Source organism: Alosa pseudoharengus, unplaced genomic scaffold (genome assembly GCF_046254945.1).
Source record: "Alosa pseudoharengus isolate Yale_2024_CS ecotype anadromous, Long Island Sound unplaced genomic scaffold, YU_APseudo_1.1 YU_APseudo_1.1_scf_21, whole genome shotgun sequence".
NCBI lineage: Eukaryota > Metazoa > Chordata > Actinopteri > Clupeiformes > Clupeidae > Alosa > Alosa pseudoharengus.
The window spans coordinates 8,765,190-8,788,549 of record NW_027468674.1 but is presented as its reverse complement, the minus strand read 5'-3'; the positions used below and the strand labels follow the sequence as shown (position 1 = coordinate 8,788,549).

The following is a 23,360-nucleotide window of genomic DNA, read 5'->3' as shown; positions in this document are numbered from 1 at the left end:
AAAACACTGGTGAACGTTCTCAAGACTACCAGACGCTAGCCTCTTCTGGGTTGCCAGATGTAATGCAGACTTGGCTAACGTTAATTGACCTGCAGCTGCTTTAACGTTTCTCCAACCATGACCCAGCTACACATTACGGAAACAGTGAAAACAAAAAATACCTCTCTAACCAACGTAACATATTTAGCTGAAGTTAGTGATGCAGATGAAATTTAGCATAGGCTACCCGTTGTGGAGAAATATGGCCAGCTCTGCGTCAGACTTGATATTCTTTGTTTCACGAAGACGTCACCATCTCAGGAAGATCCACCGATGTCAACTTAATTTGTTTATTGTTTTAATTTTGGAAATTTGCCTGCCTCTCGTAGGCATTCATGACTACAACTGATAGCTGTTGGCCTTTGCTAATTTGGCAACCCAAATAGGAGGACGCGCTAGCCCATTATTAATACGCTATTCTAGAATTAATCGTTCAAAACATAAATGAAAATTCCAAGAGATTCCGCCCCGTAACTCATTTTTTTCATTGGTTTTACGGGGTTTTACAGGTTAGAGTAATGTTGTCAAATCAGCCATTACTTCAATTTATCCGTGTTTCCTTACTCTCTGACAGCATATGGTGATCATCTTTGGAATGGTTACTGTTTATTTTCCATTATTTCCTACATACTGGTCCTTTAAGATACAGTTTAACGTAACGGTTGCACAATGGCGCTTTCGGGAAATGCACCCAAACTCAGCTGAACTCTTGGTTAAATAGTGACGGTGCCAATAGTGATAACAGTCTCTCAGTTCATGAAACATAGAATCTCCTGTGCTGCTTGGTCCAGAGATTGTGTCATCATGGCAAAAATATGTTTGTGGACTTACCTGTTTACCCTGATCAGAGTGTCTTGTCTTATGCTGGGTAAGTTTTGACAGTTGAAAACTAAAAAAAAGACCTGAATGGTATCATTATGTCTGATATATCATTGTTTATGTCCTTAGAATTCTCTCATATTTTTTTCTTCATTTGGACACAGACCAAACGTCTTAGTACCACATAGCAAACCTTTTTCTTTTTTTTTCAAAATGCTGTCTTAGCACAGCTGAAGTCATCTCTTGCAAATGTGTAGGATAGACTAGGATAGTCTTTACAGTTTTTTACAATTGTTTACACACATTTTCAAAACTCTGTGTCTATTTTTCAAAACTCCACACACAAAACCCACAATTGCTCACACAAAATGCAAAATACCTCAAATCTCCAGCAAAATGACACACAACATTCAAAATGTCAAAAACACATCTTTAAAGCAAACATTCACCTCACATTACAAACACTTTTGTCATAATATGACATTTTGGATACATCATGTACACACTGTTGCTCAAATTTCAACCGTAAAACCTCTAGGAGCAGATTGAGAGGGTCCATACCTACATAGAGTGTACAGTATGTCTACTCATAGGCCTATACTAAGGCATGTGTGTTAAGTAGAAATTGTGTGTGGTGTTTTGCAAAATGTGTTTTAGTCAATTGAAAACTGAGTTAAACACTGAGAATTAGTGTATGGTTTTGCAGATTTGGTGTGGGGTTATGATGTTTGGAAGACATGTTTAGAAAATTGTGTGACAAGCAAAGATTTAAGCTTTTGAAAAAAACTGTAATGTTCCCTAGGGGCAATTTGGTTCACAGCCAGCAGTGTGTGTGGGTGGGTGGGTGGGGGGGTTGTGTATGTATTCATAGGTCTATAGACAAATGTATTGAGCTAATGGTAACCTGGGGAGAAACAAAAAGAGAAAAAAGACCATGTCAAGTTTGACATAAAGTCAACTTTTTGTAGAATATTACTGTAAGCTAAAGTCCGATTACTGTAATTTCCCTTTCAAAGTATCTGCATTGGTTCTGAACATTTCAACTGGAAGCAGATTGAAAGGGTCCATACCTACATATAGAGTATATCTATTCATAGGCCTACAGTATACTAAGGCAATGATTGGATGGTGTTCAGTAAAGTAATGAGTGTTTACACATGTGAAGAGAGAGAGTGAAGTACTGGTGATTTAGTGTGGCATTTTGATGGGCATTTTGTGGGTGTTTGCTGTAGGACTATTTCAATGAAAAATGACAAGTTGTAGTTCAATGGAATTTGTCTTGTCTAGATGCTTACTATAGATCTTGCCTGTCACTGACTGTCATCTTGGGAGGAATGAATTGGCCAGAGGAATGAATTTGGCCAGAGTGTGTCTGTATAGACCTGTGTGTTAATTGTTTTGAAAATGTGTTGTCAAGTTGACACAAGTATTAAAGTGATCGAGAAAAACTGTAACTCTGGTCAAAATGGCATTTTTGTCTCAGAACTCTTTTGGTCTTTTTACTCTCCATTTAGATAGCAGTGTCTTCCAAAATAAAATAATCCAATATGTTTGTAATCATGCACCAGGAAACTGTGTCTTCCAAAATAAGATAATCCAATATGTTTGTGTAACCTGCGTTGTGTTGAACCTGCGCTATTCAGCCCTGCACACGCCCGGACTCGAACCCGCTCGGATCGGGAGGCGAGTGCGCTAACAATTGAGCCAATAGCCCAGGCTACTGGCTCACATGCCAGCAGCACTCTTGAGGCGTCGGGGAGTGAGGTTTACCAACGTTCCACAAGCACAGCTAAGCTAGCTGGCATCCGTTACATTTGTAATCATGCACCAGGAAACTGTGTTTCAAAAATTGTGTTTTAGATTGTCCACGACAACAAAGCTAAATGAATTGGTAGTTTTGATGATTGCGCAATAAGCACCAGTTTAGGTGTCTTAGCAATACATACACAACATATCATATCCTTTACATCTTCCTGAAACAGTTTGGATTTCTGTGTATGTCACTACAGGCTTCTGGCACATAAATCAATTTTGTTTGCCGCAAACATCTTATTTTTGAAAGGATCATTTCAATCCTGGGCAAAAAAGGAGAAAAAATCCATGTAAATCCAAAATGTATAATTAGTAAGATAATAGTTGCCATGTGATCATTTTGGTGCACAACGATTGTTATTTTGTAACATTTTGATTGGACTGAAAAAGGACTTTAATGACATCAATTTTTATTTAATTTGTATCTCAGTTCATCGTTTCCCCCATTGAATTGTGGGCTGGTGGTGAACATTAATATATTTGTACCATAAAAGTTTTAGGAAACTAACAATTTCCTTCACAAACTGAAAGGACCCCTGAGGAAGGACCCATATTTACAAAAAAGCATTTCTGTTTAACTACATGTTCTATAGTTAAGCATCTGTTTAACTACAAAACTTTTCATTCTAAACTCCAATCTATAGGTGCAACAGCAGACAGCGATTGCTCAGAGGACAACCTGCCTATTGAAGGTGGACACTACACTCTAAGTAAAGGCGTTAAGGTTGGCAGTGTGCTGGTCTACAACTGTCCATCTGGGTACTATTCTCCCGTCAGAAGTCGACGCTGTCTGGGAAATAGGAAGTGGGATCCTCTTCCAAAGCGCTCAAGACCTACCAGACCTGGACTGCAGTGCAAACGTGAGGGCTTCGCTAAGATGACAGTTCTCAATCACATTAGCTTAATCAGTTTGTTGGAAGCAGTCATTTTAATCAGTTTGTTGGAAGCAGTCATTTTAATCAGTGTGTTGGAAGTAGTCAATTTTAAAGCAACACCAAAGAACTTTTCCTCTGTCGAACGCACGCTATTTGTTTATCCAGCAACGGCTTTGCAAATAACGATGTCCATAGACAAGGTAGAATATGTTGCATGATTTTATGAAAGTACGATGTATTGCGACATCATGCAAGTCAAATTTGTAGTTTCTTATGTCTCATTCCATCAAACTACAAACCTGCTACCCGATCTGGCAAACTTACATAGTGCGGTTACAGCCGATAGAGGGCCGCAAAGCGAATGCAGAAGTGCCGTTCACCCTGTTACGAGTTGATGAACCACGGAAACAATTTTGGAAACATTATTTTAAGGTACAAAAAACTCTTTGGTGTTGCTTTAAGTTACTGACGTGTCCTGAATCAGTGGCTTTTTCATCAAAGATAGGAAACCCAGAGGGGCAGAGTCAGAAAGTAAAGGTCCCACCCCATATAGTATATGTTCCAATCATTCAGTAAACACACTGATTCCGATCAGCACACATCTTCAGATAGAGAAGCTGATTGGGGAAATTGCATGTGTTCAGTAGAATCACAGGTAGAAATTAACAGGTAACACTTTACTTGACAGTATTGACATGACAATGTCATGACACATGAATCCTAATCCTCTATTGTTGTCTATTGACCGTTTACAAAACTAAAGTAGATAGCAGCTCCTGGCCCACCATCTATAACCCTAATCCTAACCCTAATTTGTTATGACAAAAAACGAATGTCACTTAATAACAGAAGCGTTATGTCATAAACGTTTATGACTTGTTTATGACACGTTCATGACAGTGTCATGTCACTCTTATGTCGATACTGTCAAGTAAATTGTAACCAATTAACATAGCAATAGAGAACACCTCTCTGCTGTTTACTGACACTTTCCACAACAATCAGTGTCCTTCTCTTCTTTCTGACCCTACAGTTGTCAGATGTCCTCACCCCCTTGGATTTCAGCATGGATCAGTTTCACCGTTGCAGGACAAATACTATGTGAATGACACTACGACGTATGAATGCTTTTCAGACTACAAACTCTCTGGGTCTGAGACTCGTGTTTGCAATGCCAATGGAAAGTGGAGTGGTAGCACACCAATATGCAGTCGTAACAGTGAGTTAAAGCACAAACAAACAAATAAACAAATCAAATATAATATTTCTTTTCTGAAATATCCATCAAATAACTTTACAATTGAAAATGAAATGGTTTACTTCAGAGAGTCATGACAATACGTCAACTTGTTTTGAGTTCATGAAATTAAAGGTGCTCTAAGCAAACATCACTTCTGTTGATGTTCAAACAAAACAGAGAGCTAGCTTGTGGCATCACCACATAAGTTTATGATTACCTTTCTTTTGTATGCATGGTCATTGTGAAATGTTTACTAGCATAAAAGGACAATTCATATGCATTATGTGGATCTCTGTAGAGCACTGCTGTCTCTGTCATTTTACCGATCAACGTGACTTTGTTTATGTTGTTGGGCTAGATCAGCTGACTAGTGTGACCTGTCAAACCCCGTCCGCTGACTGGAAATGTTTTGTCAGGAGAATGACGCGCTAAGTTTGAAGAGAATAAAAAGCGAGGAAGTGCGCTAAGGGAGAAGCTTAACATTTACGCAGGGAGCCTACGAGAGACCTGTTACACATAAGCTTACAAGGAAAAAGGTTTATGGGACTTCGCTTACTTACCAACGACCCGGGTCTGTTCGGAGAGAATCCAACCTCCTTCGTGGTGGATAAAAACATCCGATACCGGTGAGAAGGATCCTTTTTTTGTTCTCTATCGCTGGAGTTATTTTTTTCTATTTGTTTCCTTCCTTTTGGGCAATAACGTGGTTAATTACTTGTTTTCCCTTTTCCATTGGATTATTAAGACTGTTGCCGTGGAGTTTTTTTCATTTGTGTCGTGTACTTTGCCGTGGAGTTTTGAGAGACTTTGAGACACTGTTTCCGCGCTGGCGAAGGTGTGTGGCCTGCGCGCATAGACATTTAAACTGGCAGCACGATCCAGTTGGATATGTTTTGATTAATACTGTGTGTTGGTGTATTTGTGATATCATGTGTCTGGGAAATACATGTCACATTAAGATCTATTGCAATCCCAGTGTCTTCCTGAATTAATTAATTTAAAAGAAACAATTTCATTAGTTGTAACTCAGTCCATGAATTCCGTGATATTTTGTTAATAATCTAAAACTCCCAAGCAGATTGTTACAAGCTCATCTCTCCCTCCCCCTAACTCCTGTGCAACTGAAACTCCCCTGAACGCACATCTCATCGGTGATTGGCTGGAAAAGTTTGTTATATTTCATGGTCCTGGCTGAACCAGGATGTTTTTATTGCCGTTTTTGGAGCCTAGGCTATCCAAAGAGTGTGACAAAAAATGTTTTAACTTAAAAAGCGCGTAACATCGCTTAGAGCACCTTTAAACGTTTTTCTCATACTTAATCATACACTATGCACACATAATCATACACTGTAGCCTACACATGCAATCGTGAACTATGCTCTATAATTCTGTGTTTCTACCTCACTCTCTCTGCTGTGGGATAGGTGATCACTGCCCAGATCCTGGAGTTCCTGCAGGAACTCGCCGGACAGGTAACGAATTCTACATCGGCGACAAAGTCACCTACCGCTGTGAGGATGCGCTGACGCTTATTGGCTCCAATGAGCGGACGTGCAAGGAGAGCGGCGAGTGGACTGGACAGGAGCCAGAGTGCTACTGTAAGGGACAAAACATCCGTCTCTACATACACACCCCATTTTACCCCCCACCCCACCCAAACACACAACATACACCCTCCCCACACACACACACACGTGAAGTAGTTCAAGTTCAAGTTTATTGTCATGTACTCATAAAAGGAATTATAAGTAATGAAATTATTGTGCTCAAGAGCTAGCTTAACTTTAAACAATAAATTAAAAGTAGTTATTAAAAAGGTATATATTGGTGGGGGGTAAAATGGGGTGTGTAGGGGGGGGGGGGGTTATATGGTGTGTGTGTTTGGGGGGTAAGGTGTAATGTGGTGTGAGTGTTTGTGTGTGTATGTGGGGTGTAATGGTGTGTGTGTGAGAGGGGGTTCATGTTGTGATGATGTGTGTAGGTGGAAGGGGGGTACTTGTATGTGGGGAGATTGGGGCAAGTGGCAAGAGAGATAGAGAAAAATATATAAATAATAAATAATAGGGCTGTCAATCGATTAAAAAAAATTATCTAATTAATTACATACTCTGTGATTAATTAATCTAAATTAATCGCATATATATAATTTTTGCTGTGAAAGTATTTTAAATATTTAAATTCAAATGAATCATTGAATAATCAGCATTAGTGACATTAAAGTTCAAAGACTCTTTTATTGTTATTTTCAATGTTCAAATAATTGCCATAATAATCTATGATATGACCTAATATGCTGAGGAAATAAATTCAAAAGTGCTTCGGGAAGAAGTTTTTTTTTTTCACATACAAGGCATTTCAGGCCACAGATATAACCTAGGGGACACAATGAAAATAAATTAACACTCCCCTCAATGTCAACACTTATTTCTTTGCATTGATGTGCGACTATAGAGTTGATGAACTCCGGTGATATGCAAATTCCTTGCTGCAGACATTGCAGAGGACTTTATTTTCAACACTTTATTTTTTATCAACACCATCAGGCCGTTTTTTAAAAGTAAATGTTCCAATCAATGATCCAGGCAGCACGTTTTCTTCTCTCTCCTTCATTTTACAGTCTAATTTTTACTGACTAGAACGGCTCGGGGTCAAAGGTCATACGGAATCGATTAATCTGCACTAATTGTTTTAATCAGTTATTTTTTCTCAAATGAATTAATCGAAATTAATCAGTTATTTTGACAGCCCTAATAAATACATAAATAAATAAAACCCTGAGGTTTGAAGTTGATTAGGTATGAGGGAAGAGAATGAAAGTTCAGCATCCTAGTGGCTTGTGGATAGAAACTGTCTCTGTATCTGCTGGTACAGGTCCACACTGTTGTACCTTCTACCAGATAGTAGGAGGGTGAAGAGACGGAGGGGTCAGCGCGGATCCGTTTGGTGTTTCTCCTGCAGCGCTGGCTGTAAAGGTCCTGAATAGTTGGTAACTTTGCAGAGCTTTGCGGTCATGGGCGGTGCTGTTACCATACCATGCTGTGATGTCAGGCCACTCTCAATGGTACAGCGATAGAAGTTGGTCAGTATTTCACCATCCATACCAAACTTTCGCAGCCACCGAAAAAAGAAGAGCCGCTGTCTTGCTGACTTTGTGACCATACCTACATGATGTGACCAGCTCAGATCCTCACTGATTATTAATTCCAAGGCATCTGAAGCAGCTGACTCTATCCACTGCTGTGCACCCTAATGTAGATGGGTGTGTGTTCCTCTTCCTGCAGTTGTCAGGGTTTCCACCTCTGCTCTGTGAGCAGACTCATCATCACTCGTGATACAGCTGATAATGGTGGTGTCATCAGCAAACTTAATGATGGTGTTTGAGGTGTGAGTTGCCATACAGTCGTGAGTGTACAATGAATATATCTGGGGGTTTAACACACATCCCTGCAGAGCACCAGTGCTGAATTTTGGAGTGGTGGAGATGATGTTACCCAGCCTGCTGTGTCCTGTCAGTCAGGATGTCAAGGATCCAACTGCACATGGAGGAACTGATGTTCAGGTCTCTCAGTGTGATGATAAGCTTGGATGGAACTATGGTGTTAAAGGGAAACTTGGCAGGATTAGCTATATAGCCCCCTCTGCTGGAGAAATTGTGCATTATGCTATTTCAAACTGTGAAAAATGGTAACGATAAAGCACATGGATTTGTTTACAAGCGGCAATTAAATATAATTATCATTGTGGACAATATTTTAGCGAGACTCTCACTTCTCTCTCTCTTCTTACCTGAATGTATGTGCTTGCATTATTTGTTTCAGCTATAAATTATATTTTACATTACATTTTTTGCATTTGTATGCACTGGTAATTCTTTGGAATTAAAAGACTAAATCTGGTATTGAAATTTGAGTGTTAAAACGAATATGTGGTCCAGTTTCAGACACTATTATTTCAGAGAGATTTTAATGAACATGTTTTGTTTCAGATGAGTATACATATGACACACCAGAAGAAATTGCCGAGGTATTCAGCAAATCCATTCAAACGACCTTAACCGAGGACAGTGAGTTCCAGTTTATTTCCTTTCTTTTAGATTGGATTATCAGATATATTATAGCAGCCATAACCAGGTGGATCATAGGTCATAAGGGTGTGTCAGCCTAATATAGGCCACCAATTTCAGTGATGTCAGATGTTTGCTTAGTTGTCTAGAAAATACCATTCTGTAAACTAGTTTTGTTATAGGACAGTTAACCAAAAGACTGTCTTAAATTACATTTAAATCACTAATCAATACACATAAGAAGAGAGATACTGTTCTAGTATCACTGTGTTATATTGCGGTTGTGGAGTATTTACTTATTTTGTAATTATTGAAACTGAAGGAGGACTTGTTGAATTTATTTAGGAATGAAAAAATGGTATCTTTTGTTTCTTGCTCTGTTTTTTTTCAGAGACCCTGTTGACAGGGTGGGTCTTGTACGTGAGATAATACATATACATATATATAACTCTGTTCCATATTTTCAGTGAATAAACAACAAGGGAAGAAAATAAACCTGGATAAGGATGGGAATCTCCACATCTACATTGCCCTTGATGCTTCGGATAGTATTGATATCAGTATATTTAATCAATCGAGGGATGTCATTAAGCAGCTCATTGAGAAGGTAAAATATGATGTGTTATGACAGTGCTTTTAGTAGTTGTGCTCATTTTAAGACATTTTGTTCAGATAGTTTGCAGGAGTTCCTCAGACGGGACACATTGGGCCCTAATTTCATGGTCAAAAATGTGGCGCACAGCGCATTCTCATCACGACGCATTCTCATCACGACGCTATCGTACGAGTTTTATGCCATGCCCGTCTCTTTTATTGAGCAAGGCGCTCAGGGGTGTGGCAATTAACGACCTAAGGAGGGTCTGGCGCTTGATCTAAAAATCGTCATCGTACACTACCTAAAACGCATTGCGCCACTGACCGAGACAAACCTGGTCTATAGCACATATGAAGCACAGCTACCTTAAAGACGAACTAGATGTCACAAGATGTAAGCAGCAACTCCTCTGTGGGGTAAATGTCCTTAGGTTTTTATTTAGTCATTCGAACATTATTATGACCGCCGCGCTTTTTCGCATGTCCAAATTTCCGTCAAGGATTCCCGGGACACTGAAAGACCGGGGTACACGAAACTTGGTGGGCATGTAACCCCACATGGATAGCATGGAACCATCGTTTTTCGTTTTGATCTGTATTCCCCCTGCTGGACTGGAGGGTAGGGCAGACACAGTTTTCTGCGAATATCTCGAGAACTGTAGGGTTTTTTGTATGTTGATCTCAAGGGGCCATGTCAACCCATTCCATAACCACTCATTTCATGTATAGCGCCACCTAGTTAAACACAAAAAAGTTAAAATGAGGTGTTGTAATCGCAGGTATCTGTGACCTAACATAGTCAAAACTGCATGAAATTGGAAGTGTAGGATCATTATGACACCCTCTGAATGCACGCCAAGTTTCGTGGAATTCCGTTTATGGGGGGCCACACAATAAATTAATTTATGTTACTATACACCAACTGGCCTATAGGTGGCCGGAGACAGTTTTCTGTGAATATCTCGAGAACCGTAGGGCCTAGGACAGGGGTGGGCAAACTTTTTGGCTCAAGGGCCACATTGGGTTTTGAAAATTGGCCGGCGGGCCGCACAACCCCCCCCCACGACACACGCGTAAAAAAATAAATTTTTTATAGCCTATAATTTAGTATGAAAAGTATTTGTTTTAAAATACTGCTAATTTGTTTTAAAAATACTGCTAATTTTATGCTGTTTAACAAATGTATAAATTGTGCACTGTCGCTTTAAGACAGTCGCTTTAATTCACGTTTATTTCTCAATGATCTTCTGCCTGCTCCGCTATGGCTAGTGCTGTACCTACGGCTGGGCCCTCTCACAGTTTTTAAATGGTCAGTAGTGGGAACTACTGTTGCCTTCATAATTTCCTTTTAAAACTTTCTTATAAGAAGGAGATATCAATTATCAACAATCACAAGCCAGCTGAAACCTGCGGCTCTCTCTCCCTCTCGTGAGTGCAGACGCGTTCCCAATTAAATGGGTTGCATAATGTTCACGTTAGATCTGCTGCAAAGGAGATAACTAAGAGTTAACTTAGAGATAACATCATGTAAAACTATTTAAGGGACCGTTCGTTATTTATAAATGGGGTCACCGGAGGAAAATAGGGGAGGGTCATGTCTTTTTATTCTTTGTTGAGGGGAGGGTCACCTAACTTTTTTTTGTCTAGGAGGGGGGGTCACCCATCTTTTGTATTAATGAAAACAGCAAAAAATCAAAGTGGCTTGTTTGATTGTTGATTTCTGTCGCCATATAACGTTCTCTTTCGTTCCATAGCTCTGTCAACATTGAACAATGAATATACGGGTTTCTCACGCAAAATACGGAAAATGTCAACATCCGTCCCCATTAACGTTGGAAGGGTTGGCGCAACAAAGTAGCCTACTTTATTCACGCCTAACAGCCTATATCCATTTGGTCAACTTTATCCAGCCATAAAAAAGCTAACTTTGGTTTACTTGTAGTTTACCGTGTAGCCTAGCCTAACTTTAAACAGTGTGCATGCTTATAACGCATACTTGTGCTTCATTCATCCACACATCCAGCTCCTAACGTTTTGACAAGCATTTTCTACCAATTGACCTTGTTCCTGCCCATCTCTAGCTTTGCTGTCTCCATCCTTTCTGTTTTTGTTGTTTGCAAAAAAATATATAGTAGCCTAGGACCTATTTATTGGTAACCAGCAACAAGTGCAATTTGTTAATCGCTGTCATTCTCTCTCCTGCCAACAAAAATGTGTTACGTTCCAAGTAGCAGTGCGTAATTCTGCTTCATAAAGCAGAATACAGAATACAAATACATTGGTCATATAAATAGCCAGTTTATGGTCTACTACAGTGTAGGCTAGAGTTGGTAAGTTATGGTAGGCCAACTTGGGGTGAATATACAGGGGGATTTCTTTGGCTCTTAGTCTGGCAGGTGCGCACGTAGACATAGCCTACGGCCGAACACTGCAAGCGCCAATGAATCGTGCTCACGACAACCACGTCGTTAACTTAAATAGGCCTACTGTAGGTTAACATCACTCTGAGTTCGCATTCAAGCAAGCAAAACGATTATTTGAATACATCCGTTTCTCTGGAAGGGCAAGGGGTAACAACAGGACAACACAGAGACAGGCCAGAATGCAGGACTAATGTTATGAGAGTATTACAGTAATATGGGATATTCTACGGGAAAATATTAAAACGGCAAGACAGCGGGGAAAAGTTAAAATGATATGCCTAAACCCAGAAAAAGTTGGTATGTTAGGTATTTTTCGGTCCCTGTGATTATTTGTGAAGTTGTGCAAACGGCCTTTTCAAGTCATTTGAGAAGGGGTCAGGGGAAGGAGTGTAGCAAGCTCCCAAATTGACGCTAGTCTGAGAAATTGAGTTTTGGATAATGTTCAGCTTCGGCAGCTTTACAATGACTGAGGAAGCCTAGAGACGAGTCCATAGCAACAAGTTCATGTGTTGAATTTGTTATTACCCAGTGTGCTTTGTTTAATGGTCTCAATGTTTTATTGTTTTATTTCATGTGAATACTTAGGGCCCGTCCACACGGAGACGCTTTTTAGGTTAAACGCAGAGGTTTTGCTTCGTTTTGGCCGAGCGTCCAAACGAATCCTGTAAACGCACTGCCCGAAACCGCACCTTTCTGAAACCTGGTCCCAGAGTGGAGAAATCTGAAACCGTAGCCCGTTTGAATTCGTTTAGACAGCGAAACCGCACATCCTGCGATGATGTCATTGCCACACCTCAGCTGCCCTGGACTTGCACTTATAGTAGGCTATTGCCTAACAATACTAGTTTTCATACATGACATTACCTACGATTACACTCCGTAAGATAAATATCACAACTGGTGCTGCGCAGCGCCGATAGCTTATGACTTGGTGGACTGAACACTGTTTTTCCCGGTGTTTTTTTATGCATTCTAGCTACTGTCAGTGACTCGAGAGAACTTAAGTTATTAGGAAAGTGCGGTGTAAGTTTAGGCTACATTAATTTGTGCGTAGTGCCAGTGTCATTCATTTATTTTACATGTCTTACAACATATATACATGCATTCACAGTCGAGTGAAATCAGATATAAGCATACAAACACGCTTAGAACTCACGTCAAGCCGATGGTAGCACACTGAATGCGAATGCGCGATTTGATGCAGACAAAAGTATTGACTGTTACTAACGAGGGTTTTATAGCAATAGTATAAATGTGGCGACAGAATAGCCTAGAACTTGGGTAAGCCTTGTGTTTAGTAGCCTAATTGCGGTGAATCTAATGTGAATCACGGACTATCCTACAACCAGAGAATGTCTAATAAGGGGAGAACTGCCACTCTCGGAAAACTTCCGGTTTCTGAACTGGTTGCAGTTCCTTCTGTGGTTCCACATGAGGGCGCTCGTCCACGAGTGCAGAATGCATGGAGGTCTATGGAGCTGTACCCCTCAAAATCCACTTTTCTCTGGATATAATTTTTTTCCAAGTAATTTGAATATTGTTTTCGAAAGGGGAGGCAAAGAAAATACACTTGGTTGAGTATTATATTTTTTAAAGTCACTTAATTGTTCTAAAAAGCCTTTCAAACGTGTCAATGACGTCATTCATTAGCACAATGCTAGCGTGTTATGGGCAACAACGACCCAACCTGTAAGAAATCAAAAGGACATAAGTACTCGTTCATTCAACTTTTGACCTATAACCCATGTTGAAGTTATACAAACTACAATCAAATCTGAGATTTGTCAACGACAATCAGGTGAAAGAGGCAAATTTAGCCGTCTAGCTCCATTTACTCCCATTCATTCTGCACTCATGGCGATCGCCCCCAGTGGAAATCTAGTGGAACTGCAACCAAAATTCGGTACAATGGGACTTAATACGGAGTGGCAAGGCTCTCCGTAGACGGGCTCTGCTACAACCAAAGAAAGTAAAGGTGATTAGTAGGCCTACCTGCATTAGCCAAATAAAGGACGGGACTGCACCCTTCACAAACCGTAAAATAAAGTTTATTAGTTTTACAGTTGACTACAGTTGACAGTTCACCATCAGTCCACACAAACAATTCTGGTTTCCTTGCACTAGCCATTTGGTCGTAGCCTATCTATCTATCTATCTAGCCTATTCTGTCTGTTTGTAAAGTGCAAATTTTGGTTAATTTCTGTAAAGAAACAGTGCCACCTATAGGCCTGGGGTATGAAGTAACGTGTTGAGTCGTGTTGAGATGGATCCGTTTGGACGCAAATATTCTTGATGCGGTTTCAGGGAAGACGGAGGAAAAAAAGATCGGTTTCGTACGTGTGGACTAGCCCTTAGAGGAGTAAATTATTTCAAGTAGGCTAATGCAGTTGCAGGAAGTGTGCATTTAGTTTCCATGCTTATTGTGTTTCCACAACAATGTTAGTGAGTAAATCTACTGAAATGGCCACCATCTTGGTGAAGTGTGATGTAAGATCAGAAAGCAGAGGGTGAGTTATGTTGATGTATTTTCATAGCGCTCTATAGCGTGGGCGGAAGATATCGACATTTGGCCGGGGAGGGTCATGTCTTTTTTGAAAAGACTGCTGGAGGGTCGTTGAAAATTTTCTTGCAGGCAGGGGAGGGTCATGCAACTTTTGATTGAAGCACTCAAAATCCCTCCGGTGACCCCGTTTATAAATAACGAATGGTCCCTAACATGATGTTTTGACATTGACATTGTAAACGTTATCTAAGGAGAGTGAAAAGCAGTTTGCAGTAAAGCTAACCAACGTCATCTCTATCGCAGGAAAAAAATAGCGAGCAGCCTGATAACTAAATGAAATGCTCGGCGGGCTGGATGAAAGTGCTTGGCGGGCCGCGGGCCGCAGTTTGCCCACCCCTGGCCTAGGAGGTCCACCTTTTTTTGTATGTTGGTCTTAAGGGGGCATGTCAACCCATCCCATTACCACTTATTTCATGTATAGCGCCACCTAGTTAAAAATTAAAAAGCAAAAAATTAGGTGTTTTCATCACAATATCTCTGGCTGACATGGTCAAAACTGCACGAAATTGAAAGTGTAGGGGAGGGGGGTGTCGATTTTGTCCAGCCTCTTTTTTTTGTCAAAGTTCACAAGCCCACAGCGCAAGAACTAAACCATGTAGGAGGCTCAGATTTTGCATGGTGGTACATAAATAGGAATAGTATGTAGCAAAATCATCACGTTGATGTCAATGTAAGCAGCAACTCCTCTGTGGGGTAAATGTCCTTAGGTTTTTATTTAGTCATTCAAACATTATTATGACCGTCATGCTTTTTCGCATGTCCAAATTTCCGTCAAGGATTCCCGGGACACTGAAAGACCGGGGTATTGGTATTGATGTCAATGGTGCATTTTGCCCATGTTCAGGGTGGAAAGTGAAAAAGAAAGATTTGCATAAGACAAGTCAAATTGGTGTTTTGAGCCCGAACAAAATCGACACCCCCCTCCCCCTGTAAAACTGGCTGTATCTTGGAAAGTATTGATCTTACATAAGAGTAATTTTACAGTGTGTCTCCTGGGTAACATAGGTACACCTGGTAATTTTTTCAGAATTTTTTGAGACCTAAGTGCGTGGGCCCTGGTTGAATTGACGTGGAATGACCCATAGGCTATTGCATCAAACACCTTTTGATACACTCAGTCAGGCATCCTCTGTAAGATGCGAAGAATTTGTAGACTTCTTCAAAAACAAAGTAATTTCTATAAGGGAGGCTATTGGTAACACAAGTAATATGTTTGATAGTACACCCAAATACAGCCCCCCAAAATTAAGGTTCTTTAGCACTATTACTCAATCTGAGCTTGGTAAAATTATAACTCAAACCGGCTCCTCAACATGTGTTTTGGATTCAATCCCTACTAGATTCCTCAAAAATGTATATGATAGCTTAGCTCCCTTTATTCTCAAGGTAATAAATACCTCATTAGAAACAGGTATATTTCCAACTGCTTTTAAAACCGCTGTTGTGAAACCTTTACTTAAAAAGTCGAATCTTGACCATACCAATCTGAGCAACTACAGGCCTATATCAAATCTACCGTTGCTGAGCAAAGTACTTGAAAAAGTCGTTTGTAATCAGTTAAATACCTTCCTCAACGAAAACAGTATCCTTGAAAAATTTCAATCAGGTTTTAGATCAAATCACAGCATGGAAACAGCTCTAGTAAAAATAGTCAATGGTCTTAGACTGGCTACTGACTACTGGCTACTGTGTATGAAAGGTGCTATACAAATAAAGCTTATTATTATTATTATTATTATTATTATTATTATTATTAACTATGATGCTGATAATGGAACTCTCTTGAAAGGGTCTATAGGCCCTATCCCTACACCAAATTAGTAGAGCTCCCATGAGAGCACTGATACTTTAGTTAGTAATATTCAGTATACTGCCAGTTTTGTGAGAGCTGTTCTGAATTGACCAGAGTTGAAATTTCACTCCCTATTGAACACCACAACTCTCTCTCTTTCCACTCAGGCACACAGGTTAGATGTTGTCTGCTAAATCCTTTCACTTTGTCTGTAGCATGTTTCCAATTGGTAAAGCCCACAGCTGTAAAAGCCAAATCACTGCCTCCAAATTATCTACATGGAAAACAAAACGCAGCATCTGCTTCAATAGAATATTCCAGCTAACCCCTTTCCTTGTACCAAGTGCATACAAATGACCAGAAAGAGTAATTTTTATGCAATTGTCTCTTTGGGTATTGCTTCAGGTTTGGCTGAGCGAGACTCTCGCAGCCAAGGTCGGCAGGCTGAAGCCTCACATTACCACTGTTAGCAGGGTTCCCATGAGTGAGCGACAGCGTCGGACTCAGATCTCCTATAGTTGTTGGTGTAACGAATGCCAGCTAGCTTCGCTGTGCTTGTGGAACGTTGGTAAACCTCACTCCTCGAGGCCTCAAGAGTGCAGCTGGCATGTTAGCTAGTAGCCTGGGCTTTTAGCTCAACTGTCAGCATGCTCGCCTCCCGATCCGAGGTGCTGTTGTTCGCGGGTTCGTGTCCGGGCGTGTGCAGGGCTGAATCGCGCAGGTTCAACACAATGCAGGTTACATTGACGTGCCTGTGTCTGTTGTCGGTGGTATGCTTGGTCCAGGGTCCTCTGCAGATATATTTGAAACCCCCTTTAAAATCCATTTACAGATATGTCCATTTTAAAACCGCTAGTCCTGCCTCACTATTACAATAACTGTAAATTCCAACAAAATGTAACACATCTCCGAACTTCTAGCTCCCCTGCACCGAACAGCCAATCAAATGGATTTGAAAATTTAGACTTTGGATCTAAAATGTTTTGTTCAAGTATGTAGTAAGTATATATACTCAGATACTCAATAACCAACTCTTCCCTTAGGAGTGCTGGTCGTCAAGGAGTGCTACTTCACTTTTTCTGCCAAGTAGGTGCACTTCGGCTTAAGGAAAAAGTAACTTAAAGATATGGCTAAACTCAACTTCAGTAGTGACTGCGGTTAAAGTCTTGCCAAAGATTCCAAAGGCACACTGCTTGATACAATTTAAAAAGCCTTTAATATACTGGGCTAACGCGTTGCGACTACTGTCTTCTTCAGAGCCTAAACACTGACTAATTCCCAAGTCCCACATCAAGTTAGAAACAATTATACTACTTATGAGGACTACAATAATTATTTCATACGGGCTACAAAAAACGGTTCACCTTGAAATATTCAGTTAAGCTTAGAAGAGAATGGACAAAGTAGCATTACATATAGGACGAACTGTCTCCCTCTTGTGGCCATTTTGTACACATTTCTTATTCTACCCAAATATTTAAAAAAAAAATAGTTAACAATGTAAACATTGAGTTACCTATATTAAGTGCTCTGAAGAAGACATACAATCTTACAGTTACAATTAGCAAATATTAGAATGTCTTTATAGAAAGGGGGTATAGTCCAAGTCTTCATTAAGTCCTGGGTTTATGAGGGCTTTTAGTGTATAGATCCAGTAGGTCTCCCTCTGTAATAATTTTTTAAGTTTGTCTCCTCCCCTTTTGGATAGCTCAATTGTTTCTATTCCCATTGCCCTTAGTGACTCTGGGTTGCATCCATGGTGTTGCTTGTAATGCTTCGCCATTGGGTAATCCTCATTTCCTGTACGAATAGCATATTTGTGCTCTGCTACCCTTTGTTGTAATTTTCTTTTTGTCCTTCCGATGTAGAAATGTCCACATGGGCAATAAAGGTAGTACACCACATAAGTGGTATTGCAGTTGATGTATCCTTTGATATACTGGGTTTTCTGAGCATGCACATCTGTAAATTTCTTAGTTTGCTGCATAGTCGTGCAGTGGTTACATCTCCCACATTTAAAGAACCCTTGCGGTCTCCGATCGAGCCATGTGTCCTTTTTGTCCCCGGGGAGATAGCTCTGGACAAGTTTATCTCCGATGGTCGGTGCTCTTTTGAAGCTTATGACTGGTGCATTGGGGAATATTTATTTTAGTGTAGGATCACATTCAATCATTTTCCAGTTATTGTTTATGATTTTCTTTAGTTCATTTGCTCTGGTATTGTACTGTGTCACAAGGTACACTTGTTGTTCTCCGGGTGTTTTTTGTTTGTGTTGTAGGAGGTCTTGTCTTTTCAGAGATTTTGTTTTGTTATATGCTTCATTTATGATTTTACATTTGTACCCTCTGTTTTTGAATCGTAACTTCATTTCCTCTGCCTTTATCTCAAAATCTGACTCCTGATCACATATTCTTTTCAGCCGTTGGAACTGCCCATACGGTATATTTTTCTTAAGTGATGGAGGATGAAAGCTGTCTGCCCGGAGCAATGTGTTACGGTCAGTTGGTTTTCGGAAGACTGTGGTGTTAATGCGTCCTTCCTTGTCCTTCTGTATAGTGAGATCTAAGAAGTCAATTTGAGTCAGGTCATATTGCATACACAATTTTAGGTTTTTATTGGTGTTGTTGAGGTATCTATGAAATGAAGTTAGTTCTTGTTCAGTACCAGAGAAAAGGAACACTAGGTCATCAATATAGCGTCCGTAAAAAGTGATCATGTTCCTGTAAGGGTTGTTGCATGAATAAACAAAGTGTTCTTCCCATAGGCCCATGAATAAATTGGCTAGGCTTGGTGCATAACATGCTCCAATTGCTGTTCCTTTTATTTGTTGGTACAAGTCATTTTGAAATAGAAAGACATTGAAACAGTGTGCCTTTGGAATCTTTGGCAAGACTTTAACCGCAGTCACTACTGAAGTTGAGTTTAGCCATATCTTTAAGTGACTTTTTCCTTGAGCCGAAGTGCACCTACTTGGCAGAAAAAGTGAAGTAGCACTCCTTGACGACCAGCACTCCTAAGGGAAGAGTTGGTTATTGAGTATCTGAGCCTTATGTGGACACAACAAGGGTGTTCTAAGAAGGAGTAGCTCCACTCTACTGAGTGTTTTCACAACATTATTGAGAACCTCTATACAAAATATAATGCCTGACAGAAAAACACCGGAGTTATTCTCATACTCCACAGAAGAAGGAAGAAATATAATAGTCCAGGACTCTTTGTTCAGTGGTGCCAACCAAACGCATCAAGAAAAGGACCTCAACAAAATGTTTTGGGACCTACAGAAACTTTTGGAAAAAGACACAAAGCTACATCTACATGCAATCACCCTCTCTGACTATTGGAGAGAAGGACGAAATCCTAGAGGATTAAGGATTAAAAAATTCCCTTCAACAGGATTCGGTAATGATGATTTCAGACAAAAATGGGAAGCTATACTAAATAAATGTTCATCGGATCTCATACTGTTGATCATTGAAGAAGCTAAGAAACAAAAAGAACAACTACAGGCCGAAATCGAGGAGATCAAGTCCAAGATTGCATCCTCCCAAGAAAATCACTTGAAAACATCACTAGAAGAGAAGCTCTCCAAAGATATGGAGGCATTGACAAAAAAGCTAAAAGAGCTAAAATTAAAGAAATATAAAAGAGATGAAAAGGACTATGAAGATGGAATGGTCTACACCTGGAACCCCAGACTGAAACAAAGAAGACAGAGAACAGTGTCATTTAACTTCACCAGTAAAGTGGACGAAGATAATCAAACTTATGGAGCCGTGGGTACAAGCCAGTCTTTTTTGGATTATACAACAGAACCACAAGCACCCCCCAAAAAAGGAAAAGGAAAACAAGGAGGGGCAAAAGGAAACCAAGGTTACACTCCCAGATCGAACCTCAGGAGCAACAGGAACCCCAGGTAGTAATCAACATTTCTGACACCCCATTGACTGATGACTGTGTTGCAGTATTGTCAAAAGGCTTAACATTTGCACCTACCAACTATGCCAACTGCTTCAATACCAAAGTAGACCTCTTTAGATTTTATCGCAGCTTACACTTGAGACTTTGGTATAATCAGAACCCAGGCACTTCAACTGTTGCCAATACCAGTGACTGTAAAACTGCTTTCTGCCCCAAGTCATATTTCTGTCCTCTTAGCAACAACCCTGTTCTCGCAACTTTCTGTAGAAAAACTGATGTGGATATTGAAAGACTGTTTAGTAACAAAGAGGACTCGATCAAACACAACCTAACAAAGAAGGAAAGAATAGCACTAGATTCTTTGACAAAGAATGAAAACATAGTCATCAAGCGTGCTGATAAAGGAGGTTCTGTAGTAGTGTGGCAAAAAACGAAATATTTGCAAGAAGCCCACCGCCAACTTGACAATACTGCATTCTATAAAAGTTTGAAGACTAACCCTATGGAACAAATGAAAAATGACTTGAAACAAATTTTGAGAGGTGCTATGGATAATGCCTGGATAAGCAAAGCGGAGCATGATTATCTATTTTGTCCTAATCCTGTACTACCCTGCTTCTATATGCTACCAAAAGTGCACAAAGACCTGCATAATCCTCCAGGGAGACCCATAATATCTGGCAATGGATCTCTGACAGAACCCATATCAAAATTCATAGACCACTTCATTCAACCTTATGTTTCCAATCTATCATCATTTATCCAGGATACAACACACGTACTTAACAAGTTGGCCCTTCTGAAGAACATTGGACATTGCTACCTTGTCACAATGGATGTGGAGGCTTTATATACGAACATAGACCATGAAGAAGGCCTCAATGCTCTGTCCTATTATTTGAACACACGCCCAGCTTCTAGTACACCACCCACAGAGTTTCTGCTCACATTAACTAAATGGACACTTGAAAACAATGTCTTTCTATTTCAAAATGACTTGTACCAACAAATAAAAGGAACAGCAATGGGAGCATGTTATGCACCAAGCCTAGCCAATTTATTCATGGGCCTATGGGAAGAACACTTTGTTTATTCATGCAACAACCCTTACAGGAACATGATCACTTTTTACGGACGCTATATTGATGACCTAGTGTTCCTTTTCTCTGGTACTGAACAAGAACTAACTTCATTTCATAGATACCTCAACAACACCAATAAAAACCTAAAATTGTGTATGCAATATGACCTGACTCAAATTGACTTCTTAGATCTCACTATACAGAAGGACAAGGAAGGACGCATTAACACCACAGTCTTCCGAAAACCAACTGACCGTAACACATTGCTCCGGGCAGACAGCTTTCATCCTCCATCACTTAAGAAAAATATACCGTATGGGCAGTTCCAACGGCTGAAAAGAATATGTGATCAGGAGTCAGATTTTGAGATAAAGGCAGAGGAAATGAAGTTACGATTCAAAAACAGAGGGTACAAATGTAAAATCATAAATGAAGCATATAACAAAACAAAATCTCTGAAAAGACAAGACCTCCTACAACACAAACAAAAAACACCCGGAGAACAACAAGTGTACCTTGTGACACAGTACAATACCAGAGCAAATGAACTAAAGAAAATCATAAACAATAACTGGAAAATGATTGAATGTGATCCTACACTAAAATAAATATTCCCCAATGCACCAGTCATAAGCTTCAAAAGAGCACCGACCATCGGAGATAAACTTGTCCAGAGCTATCTCCCCGGGGACAAAAAGGACACATGGCTCGATCGGAGACCGCAAGGGTTCTTTAAATGTGGGAGATGTAACCACTGCACGACTATGCAGCAAACTAAGAAATTTACAGATGTGCATGCTCAGAAAACCCAGTATATCAAAGGATACATCAACTGCAATACCACTTATGTGGTGTACTACCTTTATTGCCCATGTGGACATTTCTACATCGGAAGGACAAAAAGAAAATTACAACAAAGGGTAGCAGAGCACAAATATGCTATTCGTACAGGAAATGAGGATTACCCAATGGCGAAGCATTACAAGCAACACCATGGATGCAACCCAGAGTCACTAAGGGCAATGGGAATAGAAACAATTGAGCTATCCAAAAGGGGAGGAGACAAACTTAAAAAATTATTACAGAGGGAGACCTACTGGATCTATACACTAAAAGCCCTCATAAACCCAGGACTTAATGAAGACTTGGACTATACCCCCTTTCTATAAAGACATTCTAATATTTGCTAATTGTAACTGTAAGATTGTATGTCTTCTTCAGAGCACTTAATATAGGTAACTCAATGTTTACATTGTTAACTATTTTTTTTTAAATATTTGGGTAGAATAAGAAATGTGTACAAAATGGCCACAAGAGGGAGACAGTTCGTCCTATATGTAATGCTTATTTGTCCATTCTCTTCTAAGCTTAACTGAATATTTCAAGGTGAACCGTTTTTTGTAGCCCGTATGAAATAATTATTGTAGTCCTCATAAGTAGTATAATTGTTTCTAACTTGATGTATGTATGATATTTTTATGTGTGATATGGTGCACCAGTAATTGACTGATAGGTGGAGTCTATGCACCTGCCACTTAGTCCTACTTAATTGCCTGCACCTTCTCTTTGTTATAGGGACTTGGGAATTAGTCAGTGTTTAGGCTCTGAAGAAGACAGTAGTCGCAACGCGTTAGCCCAGTATATTAAAGGCTTTTTAAATTGTATCAAGCAGTGTGCCTTTGGAATCTTTGGCAAGACTTTAACCGCAGTCACTACTGAAGTTGAGTTTAGCCATATCTTTAAGTATATATACTATTTTGATCCCGTGAGGGAAATTTGGTCTCTGCATTTATCCCAATCCGTGAATTAGTGAGACACACTCAGCACACAGTAAACACACAGTGAGGTGAAGCACACACTAATCCTGGCACAGTGAGCTGCCTGCAACAACAGCGGCGCTCAGGGAGCAGTGAGGGGTTAGGTGGCTTGCTCAAGGGCACTTTAGTCGTGCCTACTGGTCGGGGTTCGAACCGGCAACCCTCCAGTTACAAGTCCGAAGCGCTAAACAGTAGGCCACGGCTGCCCCCCAGTAGGTCCTGCTGCCCCCCAGTAGGTCCTGCTGCCCCAAGTGAGTAGGGCCAAGTGAGATCATTTTTTTAAGTATTATTTTGTACATTTTTCTAACTTAATAAATGATAAT

At 40.1% G+C, this 23,360-nt stretch overlaps 1 protein-coding gene across 1 annotated transcript in view; it reads left to right on the top strand.

Annotated features, from left to right (window-relative positions):
- Positions 1-843: 843 nt before the first annotated feature.
- LOC143138713 (complement factor B-like) overlaps positions 844-23,360 on the top strand; it is a 38,086-nt gene continuing 15,569 nt past the window's right edge. The window contains exons 1-9 of the mRNA XM_076299131.1: positions 844-907; positions 3,315-3,530; positions 4,579-4,764; positions 6,210-6,383; positions 8,771-8,848; positions 9,316-9,455; positions 16,626-16,704; positions 19,698-20,133; positions 20,406-20,545. Coding sequence (XP_076155246.1) covers positions 844-907; positions 3,315-3,530; positions 4,579-4,764; positions 6,210-6,383; positions 8,771-8,848; positions 9,316-9,455; positions 16,626-16,704; positions 19,698-20,133; positions 20,406-20,545 — 1,513 coding nt within the window. The remainder of the gene's footprint in view (positions 908-3,314; positions 3,531-4,578; positions 4,765-6,209; positions 6,384-8,770; positions 8,849-9,315; positions 9,456-16,625; positions 16,705-19,697; positions 20,134-20,405; positions 20,546-23,360) is intronic.